A 21,602-nucleotide genomic window follows, 5' to 3' on the forward strand; every position below is an offset into this window, starting at 1 on the left:
ATGTTAGTGATTAATGGAAATACTTGTATATGAGTATACAATCCCCTCAAAAATAATTCTCTCAACTTTAAAATCACTATTAAGGCCAAGACTTAGACTGATATGTAATCATCTTAACTGAACAATATGTTTGTGAGGATTTGTTTGTACCCTTACCCTTCTTTCTTGATCAAATTAGAGGGCTAATAGTTTGATTTTCAACTCAGTACTTATTAGACTGCAGACCCTAAAATAACCAGTAAATGGGATTAGTTCGAAGTTTTTCAAATATGAATAGCTAAATATTGATTGTTACATTTGAACTATTTTAATTCCTTCTCTGTTAAAAACAAAACAAAAAACCTCTTGGCTGGACACGGTGGCTCACTCTTGTAATCCTAGCACTTTGGGAGGCCAGGGCAGGTGGATTGCGAGATCAGGTGTTCAAGACCAGCCTAGCCAACATGGTGAAACCCCGTCTCTCTAAAAATAAAAACATTAGCCAGGTGTGGTGATTGGTGCCTGTAATCCCAGCTACTCCGGAGGCTGAGGCAGAGAATCAGTTTTACCTGGGAGGCAGAAGTTGCAGTGAGCCAAAACAAAACAAAACTCACCTCTTAAATGTAAGAATTTAATAATTTTAAGTGGCGGAAGAATTTTATTATAATTATCTCCCACATTTGGCTCTTCTATTTATAGTTTATTCTGTCACCAAATACTTGCCTACATTTCATTATGGGGCATGAGAACCTAACTCCTATGTCCAAGGACAATGAATGAAACTACCTTGATAAATTTTGTTTAGTCTTTTACCATTACAGTTGCCTTAATATCCTTTATTTAGTGATAGCATTCTTCTACCTTTATTCATCATCGCAGTGATAGTTCCGATTTCATATTGTGATGACTTATTTGTTTAAAAAAGGTAGTAGCTGACTGGATAATGTAGTCAGCTTATAGTTTTTATATGGGACATTTTTTAAGGCTTAAAACTTGGGCGAGTCTTCCAAAGTAATTTCTTTCAAGGCAACGTTTTTGATATAGAATTATAATTTTTTAAAGCACAGGATGTCTAGAGCAAGTTCAAGTGTGTAAATAGAAATATGTACTTGATTGCTTAATTTATGTTATCATCTTACCTACCAACCCCTTTTTAATATACGTAGAAATTAAAATAACAGTCAGAAATACAAGAAAATTACAGTCAAGAAGGAGGTTTATGGAAAGTCATATTGCCCAACAGTAACAGGAAAATTTATTCTTGAGCACTCAGCCATAATTGTTCCTTACCAGCATTTCTTTGGTTTATTAAATGATAATTTGTATATATAGTATCTGCTTATATTTTGTCAGTTTTTCCAGCTTCACAAACCTGTTCAAAATGATAACATTTATTTATTAAGTAATCATAATTAAAGTGATGCAGCTGTTTACATAAAGGAACTTTTATTTAAACATATTTCTATTTAAACAATTTAAACATATGTATTTAAACATATTTTAAATGTTTAAATTTTATGAAGTTTTACTTTATGATTTTGCTTATATTTTTAAATAATTTTAGATTGTCCTAAAACTTACTTCAAGAGTCTGACATGTTTCCACTTAATTCATTTATTTCTTTGTTTTTAGTGGGAGATTTTGATAAGATCTGGCGAGAACACTGTGAGGATGAAGAAACTCTTTGTGAATATGCTGTTGCAATGAAAAATTTGGCAGATAATCATTGGGCAAAAACTTGTGAGGGCGAAGGTCGTATTGAATGGTGTTGTAGGTAAGTACTTTTATGAATTAACATTTTTGGTTTCTAATGTGTTGTTGAAACTCTTAATTCTAAATAATGCTGTGTATAATTCTTAGTACCAAAGTAGAATACCAGAAATACTGTGAAAGAGATACTGTCTTTTAAACAACTTTTTGCCCTTTAGCTTCACTTTCCCTAGGTCTGTTTTATTCATCTTTTTAAATAAAACTATTTTTGACATACTCTACTAAAAATACAAAAATTAGCCAGGCATAGTGGCATGCACCTGTAATCCCAGCTACCAGGAGGCTGAGGCAGGAAAATCACTTGAACCTGGGAGGCGGAGGTTGCAGTGAGCTGAGATCACACCACTGCACTTCAGGCTGGACGACAGAACGAGACTCCATCTCAAAAAAAAATATGGCTTTAAATTCATTTAATACATTTAAATACAATACATTTAAATATAACAATACTTGACTCATTAATAAGTTATGATATAGAAATTTCTTTAGATAGGGCCGGATGCAGTGGCTCATGCCTGTGATCCCAGCACTTTAGGATGCCGAGGCGGGCAGATCATGAGATCAAGAGATCAAGACCATCCTGGCCAACATGGTGAAACCCCGTCTCTACTAAAGTACAAAAATTAGCTGGACGTAGTGGTGCGTGCCTGTATTCCCAGTTACTCAGGAGGCTGAGGCAGGAGAATTGCTGGAACCCTGGAAGTGGAGGTTGCAGTGAGCTGAGATTGCACCACTGCACTCCAGCCTGGCGCCTGGCAACAGAGAAAGACTCTGTCTCAAAAAAAAAAAGAAAAGAAAAGAAAGTTATTTAGATAATTTAGATTCAAGTAAAAGTGAATTCTAAAATTTAAAGTCTTAAAACATCTTAAAATTTTTTAAATCTTAAATTTTTGATGTACGATTCAGTTGTGATGTGTGCCAGTGACATAAAGGAAATGGGAGAGTAAACCAGCCCTACCGAGTCTGAAGACCTTGAAGTAGTGGCTTGCTGGCATGTTTCAGAAACAGCCAGGATACCAGTGTGACCAGAGCAAACAGAGGGAGAGAAGTAGAAAATAGAATAGTGAACAGCTAGATTTTGTAGGGTCTTGTGGACCATTTTAAAGACATTGGCTTTTACTCTGAGTGAAATGAGAAGTCACCGAATATTTTGACAAAAGAAGTGACAGGATTTTATTCGCCTTTTGCAAGGTGTCAAGAAATCTTAAGAATTAATTTTTGTGTAAATAATAGACTATAGGAAGGGCAAGGGTGTCAGTAAGGGAACCCAGTTAGAAGACTACTTCAATAATCATGGCACGAAATTATAGTTAAACAGTTTGGTTGGTGAATGAGATAGTGAGTTTGACAGGACAGTATTGTACTAGGATTAATGTTCGAATAAGTATAATGACTCAGAGAGGAGCCAGGGAGGTGAGGGGGCATACATTTTAGTGATTATGATGATATAAGGGAATTGAAAATAAAAGGAATAGTGAAAAGGTGGTACAGTCAGTGGATTGTGGAGTCAAAGAATAATGGAGTTAAGGAACTAAAGAAAGGCACCAGAATAATAGGAAATGGGTGGTTGGAATTAAATGTTTGGTTTTATTTGCTTGTTTCTAGAGACAAAATGGTTATAAATCTCATGTTATACAGAATATACATTTTCTTCCTTGAGTTAAGAAACACAAAATAAGGCTTATTACTGAACCAAATAGTTCCTCTGTAACAGAAAGTGGCAGTGTAATCCAGTCAGGAAGTCAGCACTATCACTGTTTAAGACCATCACTGTTGGATTTTTAGCAGTAGTGGTTTTTGTTGTTGTTTTTTTGTTTTTGTTTTTGTTTTTGTTTTTGTTTTTTTGAGACAGAGTCTCACTTTGTTGCCCCGGCTGCAGTGCAGTGGCGTGATCTCAGCTTATTGCAACCTCCTCCGCCTCTTGGTTTCAAGCAGTTCTCTGCCTCAGCCTCCTAAGTAGCTGGGATTACAGACACCAGCCACTGCACTTGGATAATTTTTGTATTTTTAGTAGAAACAGAGTTTCACCATCTTGGCCAAGGTGGTCTTGAACTCCTGATCTCGTGATCTACCCGCCTTGGCCTCTCAAAGTGTTGGGATTACAGGTGTAAGCCACCGCACTCGGCAATAGTACTGTTTTTAAATTAGTATTACAATACAGCAGGTAACCCCTCAAACTATATCTCTTAGATGAACTTTAATATGTGGTATTCTCATAGGAGCATTTTCTTATACCTTCTACTTCAATAGTGACTCTACCTGAAACTTCACTCTTCTTTCTTTTTCCTTGGATATGTGTTTTATCAATGTTATATTATCACAGGTCATTTTTAAGTAAACTGTTGAAAAAAATCATTAATAGGAATTTAGGTCATAGTGTTAAAAAAAAAAAAACAGTGGCAAGATATGGTTAAATTTCTTTCTTTCTTTTCTTTTTTTTAACTGTCAGAAGTAATACTAAGAGAAGTTTTATAGTGTTTTTACTTTAAACCTAAAACCAGGTTGGGGGAAAAGACTTTGAAACAATGTTACATTTTGAAACTTGAGTTACTTATAATTTGATCTATATGTAATTTTTTCTCTTTTTGATAATTCTAAAAGCCATGTCTGTTTGAAAGCTGAAGTGGTCTAAGAGTTAGACAAAAGTGTCTTTCTGGTTATACTTTTAAAACTCATGGGAATATGTTATATGAAGTAAGCCTTACTGACATCCTGCTAAGGACAGAGTAATAAAATTTTATATGTAATATGATGCCTTAAAAACCAGGAAAAACCCAGAACCTAAAATACATATATATTACTTTAGGTTTTATATGTGTGTGTGTGTGTGTGTGTGTGTGTGTGTGTATTTTTAAATATATATATACACACACACAAAACAGGAAAAATACAATATAAAGGTATAACTGTACCTTCAGTAAAGGAATCTGCCTTTTTTAGCTCTTTAAATACAAAGAAATATATGCTATAAACACATTATTTCCTGAGCTATTTGAAAGTAAATTGCAGGTAACATTGTATTTTATCCCTAAATCTATTAGTACACATCTCCTAAGAATTAGAAATTTTTCTACGTAACCACAACACCATCATCAGATTAAGACAGTTAACAGTAATCTTCTAATTTTCTAAAATACCTTGTTCATAAGTTCAGATTTTTCTGTCTTCAAAATGTATTTTTAAATTATGTATATATATATATATATTTTTTTTTTCCCTAAATTCAGTAAAGTCTCATACATTGTATTTGATGGTTACAATTATTAGGTTCTTCTTTTTGTTTTTCATAACATTGAGTTTTTAGATAAATGTCATTTAATTTGTAGAATATCCTACCTTCTGCATTTTCCAATTGTTGGTTCTGGCTGGTTAATAGTGTTGTTCGAGTAATCTATATATCTTTACTGATTTTTCTTTCTCGGTTTTTTAATTAATTACCAAGAGATGTTTCTAAGATACCATTTTTCTCAGTTTTTCTGTAATAATTATTTGGCTCTTTAGAGATTTAATTTTTCTGTTCAAGTTCTCTGTGCTTTTATACATTTGGGTTGTCTTTTTCTCTATTTTTTTTTTAATGTATAATCGTTATTTTAAAGTTTTTGTCTGCTTATGATGAAATGTCTTATCTGTGGCTCTGTTTCTTTTGGGTATTTTTTCTTTTGGTTATAAATCATTTTTTCTGCTTTATGTATGGTAATTCTTTTTTTATACTGGCATTGTGTTTAGAAGAGATTGGCATGAATTTTTTTCTCCAGAGAGGCATGCTTTTTTTACTCTGATAGGCAGCTAGAATTAAAGACTGAACACTCTGATACCATCAAGAGTTGAGCTGTGTTGGAACTGGATGATCTCTTTAGATGGTTTCAGTTCACTTTTGGTTTCAAGTGCTTTGATAGTGAATCAGTCGTGTTCTGTGTGTATTACAGATGCAGCCTTCTTGCAGGACATAAGCCTAATCTTTTTCTCCTTTTCAGTCCCACTCCCAGCCTCCAGTGCTCTTGCTGCCTTCACATACTCATAAATAGACCTATGGAGGGAATCAGGAGAAGAATGGAGATAATTAATATATTTGAGTTTCTTAAAGATTTCAATCTTCCAAGCATTTGTTAAAAGCTCTGCCATTCCCCTTTAATCCAGCAGAGTATTTCTATCCTAGAAGACTTGATCCTTTGCAGCTTGCTTTCTATTTCAGCAAATGCACCAGTGTCCGTGATTCCTTCTCATTTTGAAAGTACTTGTGCTTCTCTGTAATTTAGTTCCTTTAGTCCCCTTTGCATTCTTATCTCTCATGATTTCTTTTTAGTATATTTTGGTGGAGGGGGGAAGGCGAGTTACTTATTTTTGAGACAGAGTTTTGCTCTTGTCACCCAGGCTGGAGTGCAATGGCACGATCTTGGCTCACTGCAACCTCTGCCTCCTGGGTTCAAGCAATTCTCCAACCTCAGCCTCCCAAGTAGCTGGGATTACAGGCATGTGCCACCATGCCCTGCTAATTTTTGTATTTTTAGTAGAGATGGGGTTTCACCATGTTGGCCAGGCTGGTCTCAAACTCCTGACCTCAGGTGATCTGCCTGCCTCACCCTCCCAGAGTATGCATTACAGGCAAAAACCTCAGCACCCAGCCTAATACATTGTTTTTTAAATTGTATCGTATGAGCTGTTCTGATAATCTGTATCCTAATTCCTAACTAGTTTTGTGTCCTACATTCAGGATTATCTGATTGTTTTCTTATGGGACCAATTATTTATTTCCTCAATCTCATTTATTTCCTGTAAACTGAAAGTTGGGTCTAAAGGATTGATTCAGGTCAGATATTTTTGCAAAAATATCTATTAGGTGACGTTTCATACTTCATTTTTCATCATATTAGTAGGTTTTTATTGTGAGGTATACCACCATTAGAGATTCTGAATGTCATTTGCTTAAGGTGATATCTACTCAATCTTTCCATTGTAAATTTATGTTATCCCTTTACAATTAACAAGTAATGTGAAGACTGATGTTTTGGCTTGTGGATCAACCCTCCCTTCTGACAGTCTTTCAATAGTTTTACTTCCATTTATTAAATTATAATTCTGGGGTTACAAAATAATTATTTTAAAAATTGTATTATTTCTTGACATTGGCTGGCATTCTTTTGTAAATAAGAGCTTTCCTTTATAAACAGTAAATGATGATTACATGTTATACAGAAAAGCAGAATAAAAAAATATGTAATTCTGTTTAATTGCCAGTTTTCACAAAAGTAATTGGTATAATAGTCGATTACAATTAGTACAAGTGGGTTGTGTGGTTTTTTTTGGAATATCATTGTAACATCTTGGATTTTTATTTATTCCATTTTTTATTAGTCTTTTTCGGGGAGTGGGGTGTTCAAATAATTTCATATTAGGTAGCAGGAGCTCAAAGTTTTCTTCTGTGTGTTACATCACCTGTGCACTTTTCTGGCTATCTAGTGCAAAGATGAGTATTTGCTTCCCCTTGTCAAGACTTGGAATCAAACTGTTTTTTCAGGGAGTCCTAGTTTCATTTAGTGGGAAATGGCATTTGGAAAGTAACATCCGTGCACTAGATGTGCATGGGGTGTGGTTTATTCTGCATCTTTTTGATAAAGAGAATTAGAAAAATAATATATGTTATTTAATATGTAGTCATATATAAATATTCAAATTCCTAGTTGATTTTTTCCACTCCAATTTAATTATTATAAGATTTTTGTTTTAACAACTTTATTTTATATTTGTTTAACTTCTTTGTTTTCTGTTTCTGTTCTGTCACACTGAAGGACTTGGTTCTGAATTACATTAATATGTTAGCTTTTCCTAAAATTTACATAAAATGATTTAAAATTGCACTACCAATCTTCTAAAAATAAATAACTGAATAAAATTTAAGATTTCTTTACAGTTCTTTTGTCTTTAGAACATATACCACCAAGGATCAGAATACATGCTTTAAAGTTGCTTGAAACAGTTCTTTTCTGTATGATTGTAATACCAATTTTCTATACAGTTGATTTCACTTTATTTTCAGTTTTGGGGTTTTTTGTGCTTATTTTAATTTTGGAAAATATAAAACATTTTACACGGTTCAAAAGTCAAACTTTATAAAAAGATATACTCAAAAAGGCTCCCTTTATTTTCTTCATTTACACCTGCTTCTGTTACCAACAAAGCTGGTTCCCGCAAAGATGGGGTCTTTCCCTGTTCAGTGTCATGAAACCAGTACACAAAACCAAAAGTGAGGATCAATAAGTGCAGGCTTTGTTTGATGGCTATGGAATTGAGAAGCAGACATGACTCACAATTCAACTTTTCCACTACTGAGGGGCTGGGTGGGAGGTTAAAATAGAGGGTTTTCTAATGAAGGCATTGGACATTAAAAGCAAGAGTATAAATACTCATGTCTTTTCTGGAAATGGGCAGTGAACTTTCCAGAACTGGAGTGCCACCTTCCATTGTGTCATTTTATGGCTTCTTCTGGTTGTTGTTATGGTCATTGCCAACTGTCATGGTACTGGTGGGTGTACCATTTCATTTAGCATGATTACAATGAAATGTAAGGTCTTTTCATGAGGTCAGATATCTTGGTTCTAACTGGTCTCAGCTGGTCCGATTACAAAGGAAACTTTTTATTACAGGTATCCTGTTTCTTAAAGATAAGCAGAGTTGGGACAGGTCAGAATTCAGCTATGTCAGATAGGCATTAGACCAGGTAACACCTCCTGTGGATAACCATTTTCATTTGTCTTTTTTTTTCTTTTTATCCTACTAGTGTTTGTTTTTGCAAAAATAAACAAATTCATACACATGTACATATGCATATGTATATATATCCACCCTTTCTTATCTCTGTAGGTGGTAGTGTGTTGTATACTGCTATATACTCTTTTTTTTTTACTTAATAATGTAACATGAGAATCACTCTGTTTGGTATTGGTCAGGAATCTCCAGAGAAACAAGCAATAGGATATGTCTGTCTGTCTGTTTAGTAAGATTTCTTATAAAGAATTAATGCATATGATTATCGAGTTTGTCAAGTCCCAAGAACTGCAAGGTGGGAATCCACAAGAGCTGAAGGTATAGATCCAGTCTAAAGGCCAGCAGCCTCTAGGCCCAGGAAGAGCTGATGTTTCAGTTTAAGTCTGAAGGCAGAAAAAAAGCCGGTGTCCCAGTTCAAAGGTAGTCAGGCAGGAGGAATTCTCTTCAATTACTCAACAGAGAGTCAGCTTTTTTGTTCTATTCAGGCATCAACTGATTGATTGAGGCCCATTCACATTAAGGGAGGGCAGTCTGCTTCATTTAATCTCCCCATTTAAATGTTAATATCATCCCAAAACACCTTCAATGAAATATCCAAGATAATTTTTGACAGTTGATACCTAAAATTAACCATCTCAGCTATACAGATATATTCCTCATTTTCATTACTTGTTTACAAGCTTTTGCTGTTACAAATAGTTGCTGTAATGAATAACTTTGTGTATATGCATTTTGTATTTTTGTCATGGTATATTTTTAGATTTCTAGGTGTGGAATTGTAGGAATGGAGACTAAATGCATATGTGATTTTATTAGATACTGCCAAATTGCCCTCTGTAGAGGTTATATCATTTTACCGTTTCACCAGCAAATAAATAAATAAATAAGATTACCCATTTCTCTATAACTTCACCAACATAGTGTATGACTCAGCTGTTGAATTTTTCTCTGATAGATGAGAATGGATATCTCTCTAGCATGAATTTATTTTACATTTCTCTTATGAATGAGGTCAAGTACCTTTTTATGTATTTAGGAATCATTTGCCTTTCTCATTTTTTGTGAATTATGTGATTTTTTTTTGATAGTTTTTTATTTTTTCTATTGACTTTTGGTCTCTTAATTTTTCTTGATTTTTTTTTTTTAGAGCTCTTTATATCATTTATGTGCCCTTTATCTTTGACTGTATCTTTTGCTATGCAGAAAGTTTTTATTTTTACATAGTTAGATGTATCAGTCATATGGACTACGCAGTGGTGGTTCCATAAGATTGTAGTTTTACTATACATTTTCTATGTTTAGATACACAGATACTTAACCATTGTGTTACAGTGGCCTACAGTATTCAGTATGGTAACATGCTGTAGACGTGTAGTAGGCTGTACCATCTAGGTTTAAGTATACTGTGGTGATTTTACAAGGAAGTTACCTTATTGATGCATTTCTCAGAACATATCCCCATTGTTAAGCAACACATGACTATATTCTAACAGGCTGTTGGCATGTGTGTAGGTAGATAGATGATTTTGATCTATCAGTGTTTTACATTCTACCATTTTATTGAATTTTCTGTTTATATGAGTTTATGATTGGTTCTCTTATCATAAACTCATATTGGGTTGTCTGGGTATATCCATTTTGTCATCTGTAAATACACAAAGTTTTATTTCTTTCTCTCCTGTTTGACTAAATCTTTTTCTCTTGTCTATTAAATAGCTATACTTTATTCATTTTGCAATAATGTGTATGGCATATCCTCATTAAATACATTGCTGGCTTTTTGGCTGGTATGTATATATTATATACATACATATTATTAAGGAAGTGTTTACCAATTTATATTTTATGGTGTGTTTATATTAGGAATGGATATTGGATTTTGTTGAATTACCTTTCAGTATCTATAAAGAAGAATAAATGTGTCGTCTTCTTAGATTTATGAATATAGTGAATTATATTAGTGGATTTTCTATTGCTGAACCATCCTTGCATTCCTGAAATACATCTCATTTGGTCATATTTAGCTCTGTTTGCTAAAATTTAATTTCATATTTTTATTGATACTATGTGTTATTGGTCTTTATTTTTATAGTCTTTATTAGATATAAGTGTCCTTGTAATTTTGCTCCCTGAAAATGCATTTGGAAAAATGTTTTTGTTTCTATGGTTTGGAGCAGTTTGAGTACTTTTGGGGTTGTCTCATGTATCAGTGAAATTTTAATTTGTAGAGGTGACTGAGGGAAAACATGGAGAGATCATCAATGCCATTGAAATAATTATTTATTACTTCTGTTTCCTGAGAGAAGGAGGCAAACCACACCATGCAGGACAGAGAAAGCACCAGATTTAGTCAGGAGTCAGAAGCAGGAGCTAAAGGAAAGCCTAGACCAGAGCTGTAACTGACTATTTTGTGGAAAAGGCAAGGCAGGGTGGAGTAGACTGTTTAGGATTGGCTAGGTTGAATAATTTAAGTGGGCTTAAGGGACTAGGGGCTGTCCTTTGTCTGGTATATAGTCTTGAGTTGATTTAGTAGTGGGTAATTATTGGTTTATGTATAAAAGTTAGATAGCAGTTGGCTTGCATATGAGATATGTTTTCCCAAATAGGTTTACTGCATTAAGGAATTAGCTGGTCCTGTGAGGGGCAGTCTCTCTCTGGATGTATAAGCACACCCCTCCAACTCCTGTACCAAAATATCAAAATATGAAAGATACAGAAAGTATAAAAGAAACATGATTAATACAGGAGTTATTTGGTTTTTGAAGGCTTGTACTGGTGCTTTTTGGTGAGATTAACTCATAACTGTTTCATCATTGGATTTTCATTTTGTTTAACTTTATTTCTACTGAGTCAAATTTAAGAAACTTTTCTATATATTTGGTATATTTTTCTGGAAAAAACAGTTACACAAGTTAAAGAATCTTTTTATGTGTTTGTTGATACTCCTTTCTTTTGCTTTATTTTTCTAATCCTTTGAGTTGTGTTTATTTTATTTATTTTTATTTTGTTTGTGTTGATATAAAGTGTCTGAATTTTCATCAGATTGCTATTTTAGTTGCATTCCTTAGCTTCTGACTTGTAGTGCTTTCATCATTATTATTATTATTTTAGATATTCTGTGATTTTATTAGTATTTGCCCTCTGACCCAAGTTATTTCTTTTAAATTGCAGGTAGAATGGGTTTCTTGTTCTTGGTTAATTCTAGTTTAATTGCATTGCAGTTGTATAATTTTGTCTGAATTATTTTTTCTTTATGGCTTTTACTACAGTTTTTTTCATGACTTAATACACATATATGGTAATTTTTGTGACTATTCCATGTGTACTTAAAAAGAAGCTATACTCTCTGAGTGCAAAGTTCATCTTCTACCAATAAGGGTAAACTTTTTTAGGTTTTTTAGGGCTTCTATAACCTTTTCATTCACTTGATTGAAAGTGGAATGTTAAAGTTCCCTATTGTTGGCATTTGTCTGTTTTTCCATACATCTCGTGGAATTTCTGCTTTGTAAAGGTGGCTGTAGGATAAGTGGTAGATAACTATAATAGTTACTTATTCACTGGGAATTAAAGTGAATTGAATGCCCTTAGCATTTTGAAGTACCCTTTTTTTTAGTGAATTAATGCTTTTTATTCCCTACTTCTTCACTAGCGTTTCCTAGTCATCTCATAGATGAAGTTCATCGTCCAGTAAATCCTTTAAAAATAACTTGGGGCTGGGCGCAGTGGCTCAAGCCTGTAATCCCAGCACTTTGGGAGGCCGAGGCGGGTGGATCACGAGGTCAAGAGATCGAGACCATCCTGGTCAACATGGTGAAACCCCGTCTCTACTAAAAATACAAAAATTAGCTGGGCATGGTGGCGCACGCCTGTAGTCCCAGCTACTAGGGAGGCTGAGGCAGGAGAATTGCTTGAACCCAGGGGGCGGAGGTTGCGGTGAGCCGAGATCGTGCCATTGCACTCCAGCCTGGGTAACAAGAGCGAAACCCCATCTCAAAAAATAAATAAATAAATAAATAAATAACTTGGAATTATTATGTTCTCTGAGTTTGCCCATCTTACAAACTGGTTTTGTATAATTTTGTTACAAGATACATAATTTGGACGGATATAAAATCCTTCACTCACACTTTATTTCCTTCAACTTCTGAAAAACTGTTACTCTACTTATTTTGTATCTTGTTCCCTCTCTCCTCTGGGTCCTTTTTCTCCCTTGCTCTCTGCTGAACCTTTTGAGAGTCAGCTGCAGAAATTATGAGACTTTTATTCCTGAATACTTCAACGTGTATCATGTAAGAATATTCTTCTATGTAATCATAATACAACTGTCACACTCCAGCAATTTAGCATGAATGTAATGCTAACTAATGTAATTCATAATCAAATTTCCCCCGTTTTCACAATAATGTTCTTTATACCTGGATTTTTTTTTCAATCCAGTATCTTATCAGAGATAACTCATTGCACTTCATTAAGTCTTTTTGATCTTTAATCTAGAAAAATTCTTCACCATTTTTTTCTTTTATTTTTTGTCTTTTTATGATGAGGCTTCCCCCCACCGCCCCAAGACAGAGTTTCACTTATGTTGCCCAGGCTGGAGTGCAATGGTGCGATCTTGGCTCACTGCAACCTCTGCCTCCTGGGTTCAAGCGATTCTCCTGCCTCAGCCTCCTGAGTAGCTGAGATTACAGGCACTCACCACCATGCCCAACTGATTTTTATGTTTTAGTAGAGATGAGGTTTCACCATGTTGGTCAGGCTAGTCTCCAACTCCTGACCTCAGGTTATCTACCTGCCACAGCCTCCCAAAGCACTGAGATAACAGGCATGAGCCACTGCGCCCAGCTGATACAGCCATTTTTTAAAAGTCAACATTTTATAGCTTGCCTCTCAATTTGGATGTGTGTAGTTTTTTTGTGATTAAGTATAAGTGTATCATTAGCGAGGGTTTTGCATGAGTGATGTTTTGTCCCTCTCAGTGTAATACTTCAGGAGATACATGATGTATTTACCCCAAGGTTGGTTGGTTGATCTCTCTTAAGTAGACTTTTTTTTAGAGCGGTGGGTTTACAACACAGTTGACCAGAAACCCATGATAAAATTGACCAGAAAGTACAGAAAGTTCCCATTTACAACCCACTCCCTCCCAAACATGCATAGTCTCCCCTACTGTCAGCATCCAGCCCCAGAGTGGTAGATTTGTTACAGTTGTTGAACTTACATTAATACATCATTATCACCCAAAGTCCATAGTCTACCATAGGGTTCATTTTTGGTGCTGTACATTCTCTGGTTTTTGAAAAATGTATAATGATATGTATCCTCCATTATAGTATCATACAGAACAAACTGTCCTAAAAATTCTTTGAGCTGGCCTGTTCACCCCTCTACAACCACCAGCTTTTTTACTGACTTCATAGTTTGCCTTTTCTGGAAGTCATATAGTTGTTAGGAATCATGAAGTTTGTAGCTTTTTCTGATTGGCTTCTTTAGATTTAATTAGCTTTTAAGGTTCTTCTCTGTCTATTTATGGCTTGATAGTTTATTTATAATGCTGAATAATATTCTGTTGTCTAGCTGCATCACAGTTTATCCATCCACCTGTGGAAGGACATCTTGGTTGCTTCCAAGTTTTGATAATTGTATCTAAATCTGTAAAAAGTGTAACATTTTTCATTCTCATCAGCACTTAATAAGCATTCCTATTGCTTCCAATCTGTATATCTTCTTTGATGAGATGTCTGTCCAGGTCTTTTGCCTATTTTTAAAATTTATTTGCTTTCTTACAGAGTTTTAAGAATTCTTTCTATATTTTGGATAACAGTTCTTTATCATATATGTCAGTAGTCCCCAACCTTTTTGGCACGAGGGACTGGTTTTGTGGAAGACAGTTTTTCCATCAACTAGGCTGGGGGCAGGTGGTTTTGGGATGATTCAAGCATGCTACATTTATTGTGCACTTGATTTCTATTATTAGTACATTGTAATCTATAATGAAATAATTATACAACTCATAATAATGTGGAATCAGTGAGAGCCCTGAGCTTGTTTTCTCACAATTAGACAGTCCCATCTGGGGGTGATGGGATACAATGACAGATTGTCAGGCATTAGATTCTCATAAGGAGCATGCTACCTAGATTCCTCACATGTACAGTTCACAACAGGGTTCACCCTTCTATGAGAATCTAATGCCATCCCTGATCTGACAAGAAGCAGAGCTTAAGCGGTTATGCGAGCACTGGGGAGCAGCTGTAAATACAGATGAAGCTTCACTGACTAGCCTGCCACTCACCTCCTGCTGTGCAGCCCAGTTCCTAACCCTCCAGAAGTGGGGGTTTGGGACCCCTGATACATATGATTTGCAAATATTTACTCACTGTCTGTGGCGTCTCTTTTCATTCTTTTGACAGTACCTTTCACAAAGCAAAAAAATTTAATTTGGTGACATTCAGCTTACTGTTTTTTTTTTCATGGATCACGCCTTTGGTGTCATATCCAAAAAGTCATCACCATACCCAGTGCCATCTAGATTTTCTCCTGTGTTACCTTCTAGAAAGTTTGTAGTCTTGCATTTTACATTTATGTTGTATTTCCAGTTAATTTTTGTGAAAGGTATAAGGTCTATATCTGAATTTACTTTTTTTTCTTTTTTGCATGTGGATGTCTAGTTCTAGCATGACTTGTTGAAAAGATTATATTTTTTATTCATTGTATTATTGCCTTAGCTCCATTTTCAAAGATCAGTTTATTTTTGTGGGTCTATTTTTGCACTCTCTATTCTGATCCATTGATGTGTTTGTCTTCTCTTTCACCATTACCACACTGTCTTGATTACTGTAGCTTTGTAGTAAGTCTTGAAGTTGCTAGTGTTAGTCCTTGAGTTTGTTTTTCTCCATCAATATTGTGTTGCCTATTCTGGGCCTTTTGCTTTTCCATAGGTGATGGTTAATGTTAGGTATTATGAATTATTATTAACAACTTTACTGATTGACATGGTACACAGATATTTGGCTGAACATTATTTCTGGATTTGTCTGTGAGGGTGTTTCCGAATGGGATTGACATTTGAATCTGTAGACTGAATAAAGCGTATTGCCCTCTCTATCGTGGGTGAGTAGCATTCAGTGTTTTGAGGCCTTCCCTCCGGCTGGGATCTACACCATTGACACTTCTGGTTCTTAGGCCTTTGAACTTAGACTACAACTTATAAAATGGTTCTCAGGCTTTACAGCTTACACATAGCAGATTGTGGGATATGTCAGTCTGCATAATCACATGAGCCAATTAGGTATCTGTTTATACCAAGATATCTATCTATCTATCTATCTATCTATCTATCTATCTATCTAAATACAGATACAATAAATTCATCCTATTGGCTTTTTTCTCTGAATATATGAATAGTTTACACACTATAATTGCAGTATTAGAGTATTCTGAATTTAACTATGTACATAGCTTTACCAGTGAGTTTTATGTTATACTTTCAGATAATTTCTTATTGTGTGTTAGCATCCTTTTCTTACAAGTTGAAAAATTCTCTTTAGCATTTCTGTTAAGGTAGATCTGGATATACACTCCTTCATCTTTTGTTTGTCTACATATTTCTCCTCTGTGTTTGAAGAATAGCTTTGCTGGGTACAGTATTCTCAGTTGAAAATTGTTTCCTTTTTTTTCCCTTCAGCACATTTAATATGTCATCTCATTCCCTCTTTGCCTGTAAGGTTTCCACTGAGAAGTGTGCTGCCAGATGTATTGGAGCTCCTTCAAATGTTATCTGTTTCTTTTCTCTTACATGCTTTTAGGATCCTTTCTTTGTCCTTAACCTGTGAGATTTTGATTTTATGCCTTGAAAGTAGTCTTATTTGGGTTGAATCTGCTTGGTGTTCTTTGATCATATCACTGCATATTTATATCTTTCTCTAGGTTTGGAAAAGCATTATTTCTTTGAGTAAACTTTCTACCCCAGTCTCTTTCTGTACTTCCTCGTTAAGACCAAGAACTCTTAGATTTGCCCTTTTGAGGCTATTTTCCAGATCTTGAAAGCATACTTTATTCTTTTTTACTCCTTTTTAATTTTTCTCTCCTGATTCTGTATTTTAAAATAGCCTGTCTTTGAGCCCACTAATTCTTTCTTCTGTCTGATGAATTCTGTTTAGAGAGTAATACATATTTAGTTCATTAATTGATTATTTCAGCTCCAAGATTTCTGTTGGATTCTTTAAATTATTTTATTTGTTGAATTTCCTGAGAGATTGATGAATTCCTTTTCTGTTTTTTTGAAATTCATTCATATTCCTCAAAAAGCTATTTGGAATTCCCTGAGAAGTCATGTATCTTTACTACTCTAGGATTGGTCATTGGTGCCTCATTTAGTCTGTTTAGCGAGGTCATATTTTCCTGACTGTTCTTGATGGTTGTGTATGTTTTTCAGTGTCTGGGCATAGAAGAGTTAGATATTTATTGCAGTCTTTTAGTCTGGCCTTGTTAGTATACATACTTTTTCAGAGGGCATTCTAAGCATTCAGAGTTACAGTATTACCTAAACCTGTAATCACTGTATCCATTTCAGCACTAGAGGGCACTGTAAACCCAAGTATATTGCAACTTCTGCAGATTCCTAAATACCCAGTCCTAATGGACTTGAGGAAGATAAAGAAGAAATTCCTAGGTTCTTTGGCAATGTCCCTCTTCTTCCCCCAAGTGGAATGTGTCTCTCTTCATGCTGAGCTGGCTAGAGTTGGGGAAGGAGTAACCGAGACACTTTTGTGGCCACCACAGCTGGCCTCTTGCTGGGTCATATTTGAAGTGCCATTGATGTTTACTGAAGGCCCAAGGCCACTTTAGTCAGCAGGTGATGAATCCTGCAGGGACTTGGGTCTGTACCCCAGGGCAGAGGATTCCCTTCCGTCCCAGGGTGGATCTGTAAGTGCCATTTGGGAACAACAGCCTGGAATCAGGGGCTTTAGGATTCTACCTGGTGCTTTGTTTTACTCTGGTTGGGCAGGTGTGCCTGGTTGCAAGGCAAAGTCTCCTGTAGTTTTCCTCTCCTTCCCCAAGGTGGAAGAAGTCTCTATACTGCACTGCCTAGAATTGGGGGAGGGGTGATACAGGCACTCCCATGGCCACCACTGCTGGTTGACACGATTGTAGTGCCCCGGGCCCACAGCCTCTGAAACCAGCACAGCATTGGGGCTCACCCAAGGACTACAGTCGCTGTGGTCTGGCTGCCACTGAAATTTGTTGGGACCCCAAGGCCGCTTTATTCAGCCAGTAGTGAAGCAGGCTAGGATTCAGATTTCTCCCACCAGGGCAGCAGACATCTGTCTGGTTCAAGGATGGTCTAAGTGCCCCCTATGGGCACCAGTAGAATTCTGTCCAGTGCTGTGTTCCACTGTGACAGGGCAACATGGAGTTTCAGTGCAAAGTCCCACAGTTACTTCACTCTCCCTCCCTAAAACACAAAGATTATCTCTCTGGGCTTTGCTGCCTCAGCTTGAGAGAAGGATGGTATAGACAGTTCAAGACTGTCCTTACCGTCTTCAATGCATCCATTCTTGGTAGACTAAAACCAGTTACTGTAATCTCTTAAATGATTTATTTCTTATGAAGGTGCTCTTTTTGCATGGTTACTCAGTTTGATATTCTTGCAGGTCTAGTGGGTGATTGCTGGAAAATTCTGTTTGGCTATCCTTTCATACATTTCTCTCTCTTATGCAGTCCTTTTCTGATTCTATACTTTAGATGGCCTCCAAAGCCAACTCACTCTCAGATTTTTATTTTTTCAATAACAGGTAAAATGAAGTGGTTTTTTTTATTTCCTTGTTATGACATAGGTATGAATGGTAAGTGTTTTTATTTGCTCTCTTTAATGCTGTGTATGGTTTTTTGAGGGTATATGGGGAGACTGGAATTTAGATGGTTTTCATTATTCTATGAAAACCTAGAATTTTAGCCCTTAAAGTATTTTACTGCCAAATATCTTAGTAGCTGTTAGGTTCCACCACATAAAATTGCAATTTTCATATCTCAAGAACTTTTGAATATCACTAGATAAAATCTAAAAATGTAGATTTTATCAACTTTATTGAGGTATAATTTGTATACAATAAAAGCATCCATCTAGTGTACAGTTTAGCGGGTATTTACTATTATTTACACTTACATAACCACCACCACTGTCAAGATATAGAACATTTTTCTCCAGAAAGCTCCCTTGTACCCCTTTGCACTCTTCCCACACCCTACCCCAGGCAACCTCTAAACTGATCCCTGTCATTAGATTCTATTTGCAAAGAACACATTTTAAAACTGACCTATGGATCTTGCATGTTGAAGCTTGCATACCTCTCTGGTGTCATGTGGCTCTCATTTCTCTCTATATGTACACTAGGCTCAGGGCTTTTTCATTTGTGAATGGGTCCGCTCATCCTCTACCTAGTACTTTCAACTTCCTGTGCCTTCAATGGAGGTACATCTCTGAAGACTCATTCTGCTTTTCTCTTTCTTGTCTCCACTTATTCTGTCCTTTCTGCATAGAAAGTTTCCACTCAACTTTCTTACTTCCCTGATTTATTCCTACTTACCTTTCTAAAATCAGTTTATATTGCTGATTTTAGATTGGGTTAGGTACTTTATAGAAATAATATCTTTGTTTATCTGTTTATCATGTTTTTTATTCTTATATATAATAATTATTTGTGTCCTTTACTGAGGTAACAGTAGCTTCTTGAGGGTAACAACTGTGCCTTCTGGAATTTGTTTTGCCATCATTATGTACCTCCCCACATGATGTGTACTTAATAAATGTTTAATTCATGCTGAATAAGTTTCAACTTCTGCATATAGAGTTAAAACTAAATCTACATAGTATAAGTTAAAGAAGTCTTACATAATAGGAACTAAAAAAACTGAAGCTGAAGTAATGAGATCCTGTAAGTGTGAAGGAGAAATGGGCGTAGTTCCCTTAGACCACAGTTGTGCTTCCTGAAACCAGTTTTGCATGAATTCTTTGCTCTTCGGTTCTCTTGCTATATATTTTTGGAACTTCACCAAGCAGTGTCTGTGAAGAAAGATAATATAGCTTTGTGTAAAGTGTGAGCTATGTATAGTAAATTAGGTGCTTCATTTTAAAACTTCAAAAAGGAAAAATTTGTCAGATTTCATTCTCCTTGAGTTTAAATAGCTTTGGTAAGTATATCAGCTAATTGTTTGTAAGTGTGTATCTCCTGTCAAGTTGTTTTTTTCTTCAAGTTTACTGGTGTTAATAAATGTTTGAATTGATTCTGTGGTGCATTTTTATTTTGTTATATATGCACATATGGTGTTCAGTATTCACTGTTAGATGACATATATCGTAAATACTGAGAAAATTCTTTAGATGTATTTGCTTGTCATCAGTTTTTTATTCTGGTTAGCATTAGCAACCTGATGTAGGCTTAACTATATGGACTTAAAATATGTTTTGAAGAATGTGCATTCCAATTGTGTAAGAATTGGGACAAATAGAAATAGTCCCCTAATGGACAGGAATAATTTCCAAGTGTTATGGAAAGCAGTATTCAAACTTTTGTTCCATTTGAACTTATGCCTTTATGATATACCATTTTACCTGTACTAGATTCGTATGCTCTCTTCTCAGAGCAGATAAGAAAAATGATCTCTTAATATATTTGCAACCTAACTTTGTTATCATAAACCAAGAGGACCTGAAGAACAACTGTTGGGTTATCTGTCTACTTACTACTAGCAAAGCCAGTTTTAAATGAGCTGTGACTACTATTCTTTCTGGATGTTATCACTACATAGTGGACTTATCTAACCTTTGCTGGAGAAAGTTTTAGTCAAGAATGAAGCTCAGTAAAATATATACAAGCACATCTGTAATCCTCAAAAACATGTTTTTTATTTATTAAACAAAATTTGTAATTAGTCCTCATTGTATAGTAATTTTTTTTATTATTACTATACTTTAAGTCCTGGGGTACATGGGCAGAATGTGCAGGTTTGTTACACAGGTACCTGTGACATGGTGGTTTGCTGCATCCATCACGCCATCATCTACATTAGGTATTTCTCCTAATGCTGTCCCTCTCCTAGTCCTCCACCCCTGACAGACCCCAGTGTTTGATGCTCCCCTCCCTGTATCCATGTGTTCTCATTATTCAACTCCCACTTAAGAGTAAGAACATTTGGCGTTAGGTTTTCTGTTCTTGTGTTAGTTTGCTGAGAATGATGGTTTCCAGCTTCAATCATGTCCCTGCAAAAGACAAGAACTCATCCTTTTTTATTGCTGCATAGTCATAGTGTATATGTGCCACATTTTCTTTATCCAGTCTATCATTGATGGGCATTTGGGTTGGTTCCGAGTCTTCACTATTGTAAACAGTGCTGCAGTCATAAACATGTGTGCATGTGTCTTTATAATAGAATGCTTTGTTCTCCTTTGGGTACATACTCAGTAATGAGTTTGCTGGGTCAAATGGTATTTCTAGTTCTAGATCCTTGAGGAATCGCCGCACTATCTTCCACAATGGTTGAACTAATTTAGACTCCCTCCAACACTATAAAAGTGTTCCTATTTCTCCACATCCACAACAGCATCTGTTGTCTCCTTACTTTTTAATGATTGCCACTGTAACTGGTGTGAGATGGTATATCACTGTGGTTTTGATTTGCATTTCTCTAATGACCAGTGATGATGAGCTTTTTTTCATGTGTTTGTTGGCTGCATAAATGTCTCCTTTTGAGAAGTGTCTTTTTATATCCTTTGCTACTTTTCAATGGGGTTGTTTGGTTTTCTCTTGTAAATTTGTTTACATTCTTTGTAGATTCTGGATATTAGCCCTTTGTCAGATGGGTAGATTGCAAAGATTTTCTCCCATTCTGTGGGCTACCTGTTCACTCTGCTGATAGTTTCTTTTGCTGTGCAGAAGCTCTTTAGTTTAATTAGATCCCATTTGTCTATTTTGGCTTTCGTTGCTATTGCTTTTGGTATTTTAGTCGTGAAGTCTTTGCCCATGCCTATATCCTGAATGGTATTGCCTAGGTTATCTTCTAGGGGTTTTGTGGTTTTAGGTCTTAATCTATCT

At 35.6% G+C, this 21,602-nt stretch overlaps 1 protein-coding gene across 1 annotated transcript in view; it reads left to right on the forward strand.

Annotated features, from left to right (window-relative positions):
• Positions 1-21,602, forward strand: part of SAMTOR (S-adenosylmethionine sensor upstream of mTORC1) — a 91,338-nt gene that overhangs the window by 14,259 nt on the left and 55,477 nt on the right. Inside the window, exon 2 of the mRNA XM_003921072.4 lies at positions 1,612-1,753. Coding sequence (XP_003921121.1) covers positions 1,612-1,753 — 142 coding nt within the window. The remainder of the gene's footprint in view (positions 1-1,611; positions 1,754-21,602) is intronic.

This window comes from Saimiri boliviensis, chromosome 10 (genome assembly GCF_048565385.1).
Source record: "Saimiri boliviensis isolate mSaiBol1 chromosome 10, mSaiBol1.pri, whole genome shotgun sequence".
Lineage (NCBI taxonomy): Eukaryota > Metazoa > Chordata > Mammalia > Primates > Cebidae > Saimiri > Saimiri boliviensis.